General features: G+C 50.6%; 1 protein-coding gene across 2 annotated transcripts in view; it reads left to right on the forward strand.

The window, feature by feature from the left end:
- Window positions 1-9,680: 9,680 nt before the first annotated feature.
- Window positions 9,681-12,807, forward strand: part of AGAP3 (ArfGAP with GTPase domain, ankyrin repeat and PH domain 3) — a 190,427-nt gene continuing 187,300 nt past the window's right edge. The window contains exon 1 of one of the 2 annotated variants that reach the window (XM_067535720.1): window positions 9,681-10,878. In XM_067535720.1, the coding sequence (XP_067391821.1) occupies window positions 10,614-10,878 (265 nt within the window). In that variant the 5' untranslated portion in view covers window positions 9,681-10,613. The remainder of the gene's footprint in view (window positions 10,879-12,807) is intronic. The other variant, XM_067535721.1, reaches the window with a different exon arrangement.

Below are 12,807 nucleotides of genomic sequence, written 5' to 3' on the forward strand. Positions count from 1 at the left end.
AAGATGATCTTATTTTTGGCTGTATTAAAATGCCTTTTGTTTGCAAGGGCCCAGTTTACCAAATCACCCAGATCACTCTACATGACTGCCCTGTCCCCATCATTATTTACCATTCTGCCAACTTTTGTATCATCTATATCCATTTTCTGTTTACATCCAGATTGAGAACAATCTTGAATAGCACTGAGCCTCAAACTGATCACTTCTGAGTGCGTACCTTCAACCAAAATGATGTCTGCAAATTCCTCAGTGTGCTTTCCCTTGACCATCAGCATAACCTCAGGTTACATGAGAATGGCCATACTGGGTCAGACCAATGGTCCATGTAGCCCAGTATCCTGTCTTCTGACAGTGGCTGGTGCCAGAACAGGGCAATTATTGAGTGATCCATCCTCTGTCATCCAGTTCCAGCTTCTGTCAGTCAGAGGTTTAGGGACACTCGATCAGAGCAACTGACCATCTCGGCTGATGGATCTATCCTCCAGGAACTGATCTAATCCTTTTTGGAACCTAATTATACTTTTGGCTTTCACAACATCCCCTGGCAATGCGGTTCAGCTTCAATCATCTGTTGGTCATCTTTGGATCGATCTTGTCCAAGCACTGGGCCAAGCACTTGGTGGTAGTGGTGGAGTCGTACATGGTGAAGGATAGGTAGAGCTGTGCGTCGTCTGCGTATTCTCCTCTTGAGTCCATGTCGTCTTAATGGTTCTGTTCTTGGCTGCAGGTAGATGTTGAATAGGACCCAAAATAGAATTTGATCCTTGTGTGACTCCACATATCAGGGGTCTCAGGGCAGAGATGCTGTTTCCTCTGACTAGCCTTTAGGTGCATCCTTCCAGGAACTTAAAATCATTTTAGTTCATTCCCCTGGACTCTTGTCACCTCTCTGAGGTGGAAAAGCATTATCTCATGATCAGTAGTGCTGAAAGCTGCAGAGGGTGGTCTAACAGAATGAGGATGGAGGTCTGCCATCTATCCATCAACAGCAGGGCATCATGCAATCAGTAACACTGATGCTGTTTTCATCTCATGTCCTGGCATGAAGCCAGATTATACAATGTGGATTAAGCTAAACAGGAACAAGGCACTCTTGTTCCAGAATAAGAGTGTCCACACATAGAATTATCTAGGAATAGCTGTTCCTGCATACCTCCATGTATAGACGAGGCCTAAGTATAAAGTTAAATTAGTTCAAATCCGTATGCCTGGATCTTAAATCAGCATGCCTATAAACTTAAATTAGCATGCCTGGAAAACTTGCACCCAAAGGTCCTAAAAGAGGTTGTTTTAGGAGATCAACCTGGCCCACTAATATTAATGTAATACATCTTCGAATACCGGGGAAAGATGGCTCATATTGTGCCAGTATTGAAACAGGACAAGCAGGGTGAGCAGGGTCACGCTAGTCCAGCTAGCCTTGTATCAGTGGTAGGCAACATAATGAAAAGCAGATACAGGATTCAGATGGTAAAGAATGAAGGACAGGAATCCAATTCATGGCAGCTAACATGGTTTATGGAAGATAGGTCTTGTCAAACAAACATGATCTCATTCTTTGAAGGGATGACAAGGTTGGCTGATGAAGGTTACTCTCTTGTATACAGATTTGCAGTCCACATTTTTAAAAGGATGTTGAAAAAGTGAGAGTGGGGAGAGAAGAGCCACAGATTATCTGAGGACTGGAGAAAATGCTTTACAGTGAGAGACTTAAAGAACTCGATCTGCTTAATTTATCAAAAAGAAGGTTGAGCGGTGACTTGATTAGGGAATAATGAGAAATATCAGGACTAGGCTCTTTAGTGTAGCAGAGAAAAGCAGAACAAGAACGAGTGACTGGAAACTGAAGCTAGACAAATTCAAATTAGAAGCTAAGCACAAATTTTTCACACCCAGGGTGATTACAACTATTGAAACAAACTACCAAAGGAGTGGTCTTCAAACCAAGGCTGGATGCCTCTTTGGAAGATATGATTTAGTCAAAAGTTATTGGACTCAACACGGGGTAACTCAGTGAAATGTAATGATCTGTGATAGATAATATGGAGGTCATCCTAGATGATCAAATGGCCCCTTTGGTCTCAAACTCAATGAACGTAGATGAGCTTGTGGTTAGCCTTTGGTTAGCTTATGTAAGAGCTTGCTCAGGATACTGGGTGATAGTCTGACAGTAGTTTGGGAGAAAGAAAACAGCGGGGGATGAAACACTCAGGAAAAAAATCTTGACTTTTTTTTTGACATGTCTAGTATTGAAATGGCTGGTTACTTGAAGTTTGACAGGAAAATCACCCTCACTGAAGAGCAGTGCATAGCTGTATCTTGGAGGAACTTGGATTTGATTTAACATTATTTTTAACATCATCAATGTTGATAAATGCGAAGAACTGCACATTGGAAAACAGAATCCCAACTCTACATACAAAATGATGGGGTCTAAATTAGCTGTTACCAGGCCCGACGATGGGGGAAGAACAAGGTGGGCAATTGCCCAGGGCCCCAGTGATTTAAAAGGGCCCAGGCAGATGGGAGGATAGATACGTATCCTCCCCTCCCGCAGGCCCCCCTCCTCCAAACCCCATGTGCCACTCATGCTCCCTGCCCCTCTCCTGAGCTGAGCTTATTTATTATGCATCATGCAGCTTCCCAGGTGGCTGAGGAGGTGATCTCTGCTACTTAGCTTCCTGGATTCATCAATAATCTCCCTGGGGAGTCCCAGGGACCCAGCAAGATGAGCAGCAGATACCGCCTCCTCCGCTGCCGGGGAACCTGCCCAGTGCATAATGAATAAGTAACAACTTCTGGCAGACCATTCCAACCTCAGCCATCCCTTTCTAGGGGGGCCATTGACTGTTCTGCCTTGGAGCCTGGACTTGCTGTCAGTGGGCCTGGCCGCTAGCACTCAAGAAAGAGATCTTGGAACCATTGTGGACAGTTCTCTGAAAACATCCACTCAGTGTGGAGCAGTAATCAAAAAAGCTAACAGACTGTTGGGAATCATTAGGAAAGGGATCGATAATAAGACAGAAAATATCATATTGCCTCTTTATAAATCCATGGTGCGCCCACACCTTGAATACTGCATGCAGATCTGGTTGCCCCATCTCAACAAAGATATATTGGATTTGGAAAAGGTACAGAAAAGGGCAACAAAAATGATTAGGGGTATGGAAAAACTTCCATATGAGGAGAGATTACTAAGCCTGGGACTTTTCAGCTTGGAAAAGAGATGACTAAGGTGGATATGAGAGGTCTATAAAATCACGACTGGTGTGGAGAAAGTAAATAAAGAAGTGTTATTTACTCCTTCTCATAACATAAGAACTAGGGGTCACCACATGAAATTAATAGGCAGCAGGTTTAAAATGAACAAAAGGAAGTATTTCTTCACACAATGCACAGTCAACCTGTGGAACTCCTTGCCAGAGGATGTTATGAAGGCCAAGACTATAATGGGGTTCAAAAAAGACCTAGATAAATTCATGGAGGATAGGTCCATCAATGGCTATTAGCTGAGATGATCAGGATTGCAATCTCATGCTTTCCCTAAATCTCTGACCGCCAGATGCTGGAACTGGACGACAGGGATGGATCACTTGATAATTGCCCTGTTCCGCTCATTCCCTCTGAAGCATCTGGCATTGGCCACTGTTGGAGGACAGGACACTGGGCTAGATGGACCATTGGTCTGACCCTGTATGACCGTTCTGAGGCAGAGCAGGAGCAGACAGTCCATAGAACAGATAAATAGATTATAAAGCCAAAAGGGACAATTGTGATCATCTAGTCTAATTACAGGCCATAAGGCTTATCAAACTAATTCCTTTTAGACTGGAGCATAAGTTTCCTCTGTGTGTTGCTCCCCTTCCTCCCACCCCCAGCTCAGAATCTCAATTCCTCTAATTCAGAGAGTTCTTAAGCAAATCGAGCAAGGCAAAGCCATGGTTATTTATGTTGCCACAGCTCGGGCAATGTCACAGTTGTTTTCAGATCTGCTGCAGCTATCACAAGGAATTTCTCTTTCCTACAGCTCCAGACCTATTGACCCAGCAGAACAAGAGTTGCCATCTGAATCCAGACACACTCTGCCTTTGACAGCATGGACCATAGGATTCTGACAGCTCTGGAACTCCCCTGCTCAGAGAAGGTAAAGGAGATTCCGTTGAGCCCCACTCACCTGTGTTATGATCACTAGTGGAAAATGTTTTTTGTGGGCAACCACCCGTAACAGACAGCCAGCATCAGCTCCTCTTCCATCTATAGTGCAGTATTTACTCCATTTGAAATCCTTGGGTCTCTGTATATCGACCGTCAAACTACATCTTGTAGCCATTTCTGCTCATGCAGTAGTTGAGCAAGTGACTGTACCCAGCCATAAAATAGTGGGAATGTTTATGAAGGTTTCCTCTGGCTAGAGATCTCACAGCCACATGGGACTTCAGTCTATACTTGCACACCTCACACAACCACCTTCCTGACCTCTGGGAGAATGTCTGCTGTTTCATCTCTGAATGAAGACCACCCCTAGAAGAATGAGTGAGCTGCAGGCTCTCTGGCTGACCCTCCTTTTACAGTCTTTCACTCAGATAAAGTGATCTCTCATCCCCAAGGTGGTTACAGAATTCCGTATTAACCAGCCCATAAACTTGAGAGTTTTCTTCCTTAGTCCTCACGTAGTCAGGGGAAGCTAAGCCACACTTCCTAAATACTAAGAGAGCATTTATTCTCTATCTGAATACGTCTTATGAATTCAGGAAACCGCCGAGGCTATTTATTTATCTCTTAGGAGGGAAAAGAAAGTAAAGCTCAGGCAGTCACAGCGCCACTGCATTTCCATGTGGGTTAGACTCTATACAGAAAAGGTTTATAAACACACCTGTGTTCCCATTCCAGAAAGGATTAGAATATTGTAAATTGTGGTGTTACCAGTTGTTGGCTGCATGTGTCCCCCCTGTGCTATGTGCTGTCCCAGCTCTGTGCAGGTAACTGAGACGACACCCACAATTGAATGAATCGACATGACTATGGATCCGCTGAGCAACAAAGGCACCCGGCCAGGTTTATTGCAGTGAAGCGATGAGAAGTGACCTATAGTTTACAAGAACACTTCACATATAAGTGCTCTGTTAACGGCGGGACTCTCTGTTACCCCGTCGGCCAGACAAAGCCGTTTCTTCTAACATGTTTCTTCTAACATGCTCTTCTATACATTACTAGAGAGAAGTTTCGTTCTGCCCCTTCTGACGCATGGGAGGGGTGCTGCTTGCCATACTCCCAAGAGTGGGAATGTGCAGAGGCTGCTGGCTCAAAGAAAAAATGCAGGTTACTCACCTGTACCAGAGTTCTTTGACATGGACTCTGCACTTGCACACACTTTGCACACATTTCCCTCTTCCTCTGAGTCCTAATGATAACTTTGGACCTAAGGAAGTGGTGGAAGGAACTGAAGTGGCCAGCACACCACACCTCTCTTACAGACGTGCCATCCGAATGTTTGAGCTGCTAGGGGAGAGTGGCACTACTACTAGAAATCTCTACTGGTCCAAGCTGGACCGTCAATACATTCCAAGGGTGTGAATGTATCCCTATCTTGCAGGGTATCTATCACTCCCCCCCAGCTTAGTGTCGTCCGCAAACTTGCTGAGGGTGCAATCTACCCCATCCTCCAGATCATTAATAAAGATGTTGAACAAAACCGGCAGAGTCTTTTTAACTTGCTGATAAGAATACTGTGAGAAACCGTATCAAAAGCTTTGCTAAAGTCAAGGTATATCACATCAAATAACTCCAAGTACAGATGAGTAACCTTCACATGCTTCATAATCGGGGGCTCCAGGGTATACCATGGACATTTATATTGTTCCAGGGTATTTTATAGCCTTACTGGTCTGTCAAATCCATCAGTAAGGCCCCAATTCTGCAACTGCATCTACATTGCCTTTGCACTGGTGTGGAGGAGTCTCATTTCTCCAGCGAGGCACTGCATGGGCACAGGACTCTGCCGATGGGCATCCCATTGCAGGACTGGGACCTAATTTAGTAGGCCTATATCTCAAAAGCAGTTTCAAAGACAAATGCGTTTAGAGATGGTTTGACTGCCTCCTGTAGCAGTGTAACTACTCTGTTCTGTTCACATGAAGTTTATGTTAGCGGGATGGGGTGTACAAACCCCTCACTAGACTGGAATGGGTTAAAGGCAGCCCCACCCTCACCAGCCCTGCAGAAATTGCTTCAACTGGAGAAAAGTGAGTAACCTGGTTTACAGGTGGGGATGAGGACAGACCTATGCTGAGGGCGCCTGACGGGCACTGGGAAAGCCTCCCTGAGAGAGGACGACTGTATTCTACGCTGAGCCTCGATGGGGCTAGCAGTTTGGTTGCCTTTTCTTTTTCTTTCCATCTTATATTGGACTGGAAGCTGGGGGAGGAAAGCAGACAGCAGGAAGTGCCTGAGGGAGGGTAACTTGGAGGCACCTTTGGTAGATAGACACTGTTAACCCTCCTAAGACCCTGGGCCAGCCCAGTGGAATGAGTGGGCCCAGACACTCCTACCTCTGCCCCTACTACTGGAGGGATGCACCTCACTGCACCTCTAATTAAAAGTGGACCCAGATTGCAAGACCTACTAGCTGGGAGGTGATGCTAAGTGCGCTAACCACTAGATCACCTAACCCACCAATGACTCTATTACAATTACATTTTCAGAGTAATGGATGCACTTGTGTCCAGTGAATGGAGTATTGTGTCCAGTTTTGGGTCCCCCACTACAGGAAGGATGTGGACAAATTGGAGAGAGTGCAGCGGAGGGCAACAAAAATGATTAGGGGCTGCAGTACATGACGTATGAGGAGAGGCTGAGGGAACTAGGCTTGTTTAGACTGCAGAAGAGAAGAATGAGGGGGGGATTTGATAGCAGCCTTCAACTATCTAAAAGGAGGTTCCAGGGAGGATGGAGCTGGGCTTTTCTCAGTGGTACTTGATGACAGAACAAGGAGCAATGATCTCAGGTTGCAGTGGGGAAGGTCTAGATTGGATATTAGGAAAACTTTGTCACTAAGAGGGTGGTGAAGCACTGGAATGTGTTACCTAGGGAGGTGGTGGAATCTCCATCCATAGAGGCTTTTAAGCTGAGGCTTGACAAAACCCTGTTGGGATGATTTAGTTGGTGTTGGTCCTGCTTTGAGCAGGGGGTTGGACTAGATACCTCCTGAGGTCCCTTCCAACTCTAATATTCTAGGATTCTATGACTTTTAAAAAAATATTGTACCTGTTTCTTCAGTATGTGATATGAAATGTACATCTGTTTCTGGACTAGATACAAAGCATTTAATTTTATTAGCTAGTAAAATGTCATCTAATGGGATGGTAGCTCCACTGTAGCTAAGGTTGGAACTTCGGTTTAGTAGCTAATTAGTCTATTCTGAGACTTTGTCCACACAAGGATGTTACATTTGAGTAGCAAAAGTTTGTTCCCCTTATAGGGCCTTGCCACTGTAAGGTGTCCACACACACAACCTTTTTTTAAAGTGAATTGTTTAGCATCTTAAGACACAGTAAGTAATCCCTCCTTAGAGAGGAATAACCCCACTTTGCAGTGGGTTTGTTTGCTTTAAAGGTTCATGTGGACACACTCCTAACTACAGTAGAACCTCAGAGGTACGAACACTTTGGGAACGGAGGTTGTTCGTAACTCTGAACAAAATGTTATGGTTGTTCTTTCAAAAGTTTACAACTGAACATTGCCTTAATACAGCTTTGAACTACTACTATGCAGAAGAAAAATGTTGCCTTCCCTTTGTTTTTAGTAGTTTACATTTAACACAGTACTGTGCTGTATTTGCTTCTTTTCTCCCTCTCTCTGCGGCTGCCTGATTGCACACTTCTGGTTCCAAATGAGGTGTGGGGTTCACTGGTCAGTTCATAACTGTGAGGGTCTACTGTACTCTGCTGCTGGCAGTCCTCCCACTGGTATCCCACACTGCATAGCTTCGCACCTAGACTAGACTGTCTGCATATATGTGGTCCTCTGCTGCTCTAGGGTTATCTTGATCAGATGTCACCCTCCATTTAAATGCTGGCACTCAGCTAGGTGTGCCCCTTTTTCACACCCCCGAAGTCACATCTCCATCATAGCAGCCATGCTCCCTGTGCTTCTGCAGGGACCCCTGCACAGCTCCAGTACTTGACTGCCCTCTTTAGATGGGACTTGAGAGGCAGCTCTCCAGAGAAGCATAACTGCAATGCAGACGTTTGCAAAACACCGTCAGAGCAAATGAAGAAGAGATGGCACTTCTGGAGCTGGTCCCAGTGTCAAGTCAAAGCAAAGGAGCTCCGGCAGAAGTACCTGATGACAAGGGACAAGAACAGGACCTCTGATAATGCTCTCACTACCCACTCACGCTATGAGGAACTAAACTGCATTTTTGCCCGTGATGCTGTCACCCTCACACCCAAGGAGCACGTGGTGGACAGTTTTCCAGAAAGCACCCAAGGCAGAATCCTTGACCCCAAATGTCCCCTAGGGGCTGACTACAAGGGGATTTTTCTGGACAGATGGTGATGGCACCACACTTTCCCACACTAAGGAGATCTCCCATGTTGGTGTTCTGCCACTGCCGCTACAGGGCAAGCTCTGCACAGATCTCTAGGGAACTTTCCCATCCTGAAGCTCTGCAGCTCCTGTTGGTCATCCTGCTTTTGCATCACTGTCCTGTCTCACCAGACAGCATTATCTGAGAGGCCAGAAATGGTGCTTCATTAAGTGAAGCTGCTCCAGATAAATGCCCTGCAGATGTAATTGCCCAGTTTTAATCTCTTGCTCCTCCTCCACCTGTAGCCATATCACTGCAGCATCTGAAGCTGCAGAGGTAGTTACCTCGAAGAAGTGCAGAACTGCATGAACGCAGTGATTCATAAGGAAAGTCCATTAAGCTGCCGTAACAAAGTGGCGAGGATGCACTTCAGTTTTATATAGTTAATTTGCTGCTCTCAGAGCAAACAACCTAATCCGATGTAACATCCCTGTGTAGATAAACCCTGAGGCATAGGGTATGGTGTGGTGATTGGAGTGTGCTGATGACTCTCTGCTGTAGGTTCCTCCCTTATCTGACTCTGACAGTGTTGTCCAGGACCTTGCCTTGCAAACTTAACTCTGCTGCTTTCTGAGTGATGTCTCAAGCTGCTCCTGACAGACACGCTCCAGCACTTTGTCTTCCCAGGTGCTATGGAGAGCTGCAGGGATGCAGCAGATCGCTATTGTATTGTAGGAGAAATGATCAGACTGTGTCCTCCGTAAGGCATCACATTTAGGGCAGGGCTACCCCTGGCCTATACTCAGCCCCTTTGCTTGCTCTGTGCAGATCAATGGGGGTTGGACTAGATACCTCCTGAGACCCCTTCTAACCCTAATGCTAGCGCCATCCCTTCGCTGGGCCCCGGGATGTAAACAGGCATGCAGAAGGACTAGCAAAACGTGCCATTGTATAGGGTGTGGTGTGTCCCACAGCGTTGTATTCTTTCTGTTGTCTACATCTGCTCCATCTTCCCTGCAGGGTGCTGGGGTGTCAACCAATACAGCTGGCAGGGATTATTCCCAGCACCTCGTTTGTGCAAGCAGAGAAGTGCCATCTACTCTTCTCCCAGGGCTGTGTAGCAGGGCAGGGGCATGTGCCGGCGACATTCCCGATGGAGTCCTTAGGACAAGCGCAAGGGGTGGCACCGTCTGGTGTCAGAGCTGAGCTGCACTCCGTGCTCGCGGGGGAAGGGAAGGGAAGGGAAGGGGTACTGCGGGTGAGCCCGAACTCCGAAGCAGTCACATTTCTGGGCGGTGAATCAATTACTCCCCCAGCCCCCATCGCCAGGCCGGGAGTCATTGGCAGAGTCGCTGGCTAGTGCTAATGGGAGCGTGAAGCACTTTCCCAGGCCGCCTGGTCGGTGCACTTCCGCCCAGCGTGCACTCAGAGGTGCTCGCCCCACCTGGCGACCTTGGCCGGCTGTCCGGCGCACAGCAGCTCCCGCACCCAGCGCCCTAGGCCCGGGAGTGACCCGCGCGCACTCTCGCTGCGGCGGCCCCGCGGCTCCTGGCAGCGGACAGGCACCCGGAGGCGCGGCGGGCGGCGGCAGGGTCCCGGCGGGGCTGGGAATGATGGCTGGGGAGCCGAGCTCCGGGGCGGGGCTGGCCGGGGCCCCGCGGCCCTTCCTCCCCAGGCCGGCGGCGGGCTGAGGCTGCGGCTGCGCTCCCGGCTCGCAGGCAGGCGGGCGGGCGGCGAGGCGGCTGGTCGGAGCCGAGCGGAGGCACAGGCAGGCTCCCGCTCCTGCTCCCGCTCCCGTTCCCCTCCCCTGCGGGGGCCGGTCCCCGGAGCCGGAGCCGGCGCTGACGCGGGGGGAGGCGGGGGCGGCGGCGTGACGCGGTCCTGCTGCTGGCTGGGTGCTCGCGGGCCGCCGGGCTCGGGAAGCGGCGGGGAGAGCGGAGCGGAGCGGAGCCGACACCGACCGGAGCCGCGCCGAGCCGAGCCGCGCCGCGCCGCCCCGCCCCGGCCATGCAGCGGCTGCCTGCGGCCTGGCCACCCGCCGCCCCGCGCCGCTGAGCCGCTGAGCCGCGCCCGCTGCCCCGGAGCCATGAACTTCCAGGCGGGGCCCGGGCAGAGCCCGCAGCAGCAGAGCCTGGCCGCGCCGGGCGGGCCGGGGCCGGGCCCCTCGGGGCCGCAGCAGGGCGGGCCGCCCCCGCCCCAGTTCGGCCTCTCCAACTCGGCCGCGATCCGGGCCGAGATCGGCCGCTTCGAGTCGGTGCATCCCAACATCTACGCGATCTACGACCTGATCGAGCGGGTGGAGGACCTGGCGCTGCAGAGCCAGATCCGCGAGCACGTCATCTCCATCGAGGGTGAGTGCGGGCCGAGCCGAACCGGGCCGGGCCCTCCCCGAGCGGGGGAGTGCAGGCAGAACCGGGCTGGGGCGTGCAGGCAGAGCCGGCCCTTTCCCCCAAGCCTGAGTGCGGGCCGAACCGGGCCAGGGGGCACAGAGCCAGAGCCAGAGCCAGAGCCGGGGCAGGCCTTCTCCCGCGGGTGAGTGCGGGCCGAACCGGCACTTGCAGGAGGGAGAGGCAGAGGCCAGGCAGGTGTGAGCTCCTTTGTCTGGGAGAAGGACCAGGAGGAGGCTGCAGGGGCTGGGAGGGACAGTGCGAGGGAGGCCGGGAGAGGCCTAGAGCCGGTCCGAGCACCAGCGAAGGTTGAGTTGGACTCACGTCTGTCTGCAGCTGCACGGGGTGACTGGGCTGTGGGGCAGGTGTGGAGGCTGAAGTGCCAGAGCAGAGATGGGGGGTCAGGGAAGGTGCTCTGGATCTGGCGGGTCCAGCCTCCTTCCCTGCGGAGGAGCTCAGATTGGACGGGGAGTGCGTGGGGAAATCTGGAGCATCTCTGGGCCAGAGTCTGGGGACTGGAGCATGTTATGTCAGGTGGAAGCACAGGTGTGCTGTGGCTCTTGCATCACAGCCCAGGACAGCAGGTCACCAGGGAGGAGCCCAGCTCAGAGCTGCCATACAGTCTGGCTTGTTTCTGAGGGGTCTTTTCTGAAGAGGTGCCCTGAGGGCCTTCCTGACCAGGGCCCGAGGGTTGGGTGCTGGCTTCTTGTGGCCTTTGCACTGACTTGCCTCTACTCTCCAGAGATATTGGACTGATTCTGCTCTCAACACTGGTTAATCCCCATTGATCTACCGTGGTGTGAGTGAGAGGGGATCAGACCCATTGGTGGTTTCTGCCTTGGGCTGGCTGTGTTTCCTCCTCGGTCCCGAGGCCTAGGGATGGATGTGGGTGTCCCAGCGGGTGTCTCCCTGCGGAGATCCTTGTCATGTCCTTTTCTGACAGGCGCCGTGTTATCTGTGCTCCGTGGTTGGGACTCCGTAGTTCCACTGCACTTGCCATTGGTGCCAGGACTCAGGAGGGGCAGGAGAACGTCTCGCTGCCTTCATTTTGTGTGTGCCGGAACTGCTGCCTGTTTTTGTTTCGTCTCCTTCGGAAGGAGGCTTGTCAGCTTCATCCTCTGTGACTTGTTCTGTTGTGTTTGCAGTGTCTGATTAGGAATGATCAAAGTACCTTATAGAAGTGTGATCAGATCCTGCCTCTAAAGAGCTGCTTCCGCCCCCCCCCCCAGCTTCCCCTGGGGATGAGAGATCTGCTGCCGCTGCAGCTGCAGAAAATGGAGCCCCTGATGCTGGGAGAGCTGGTGTGTTGGCTCCATTGCTCTGCAGATAGTTTGTGATTAATCAGTTACTGACTGTCACACAGCCCCCTGTGCTTCAGCCTTGGTGTTTATTAATGAGAGGAGGAGATCTGATGTCAGAAGTCTCCTGAAAGCCTGGCTTTTAGGGCACGTGTCTAATTGAGTGGGACTGGTGCCCCCATGCACGGGGACTGAGAGCTATGGAGGGCTGGTAGAAGGGCCCACTGCCAGAGAGGAGAGCTTGTGCCCTTACAGATCACATGAGAACCTTCCTTGCGGGATCCTACTGAGGGGAGCCATTGTTAACAGTAAGTCCTTCCCCAGAACAGAGCCTGCTGTAGATTTACCGTTGGCTTCAGCCAGAGCTGCCCCACACAGTGAATGTGCATCAGTGGCACTGAATCGCCTCTGCCTGGGGTGCCAAAGGAAAATCATCGAAGGTGGGTCAGAGGTTACCTCATTCTGGAATTGTGAGAAGATGGTTAGTGGACTTGGGCTCCCCTAACCTTCCTGGGGTCCCTGTGTCTCTTCTCTGTCTGCCACTCATTTTAGATTTTAGTTCTTGCTGACATGTGCTCGCTGGGAAATGGGAGTG

The sequence above is a fragment of the Emydura macquarii genome, unplaced genomic scaffold, assembly GCF_026122565.2.
Source record: "Emydura macquarii macquarii isolate MOO-44397 ecotype Brisbane River unplaced genomic scaffold, CSIRO-AGI_Emac_v2 contig_3511, whole genome shotgun sequence".
NCBI classification, from domain to species: Eukaryota; Metazoa; Chordata; order Testudines; family Chelidae; genus Emydura; species Emydura macquarii.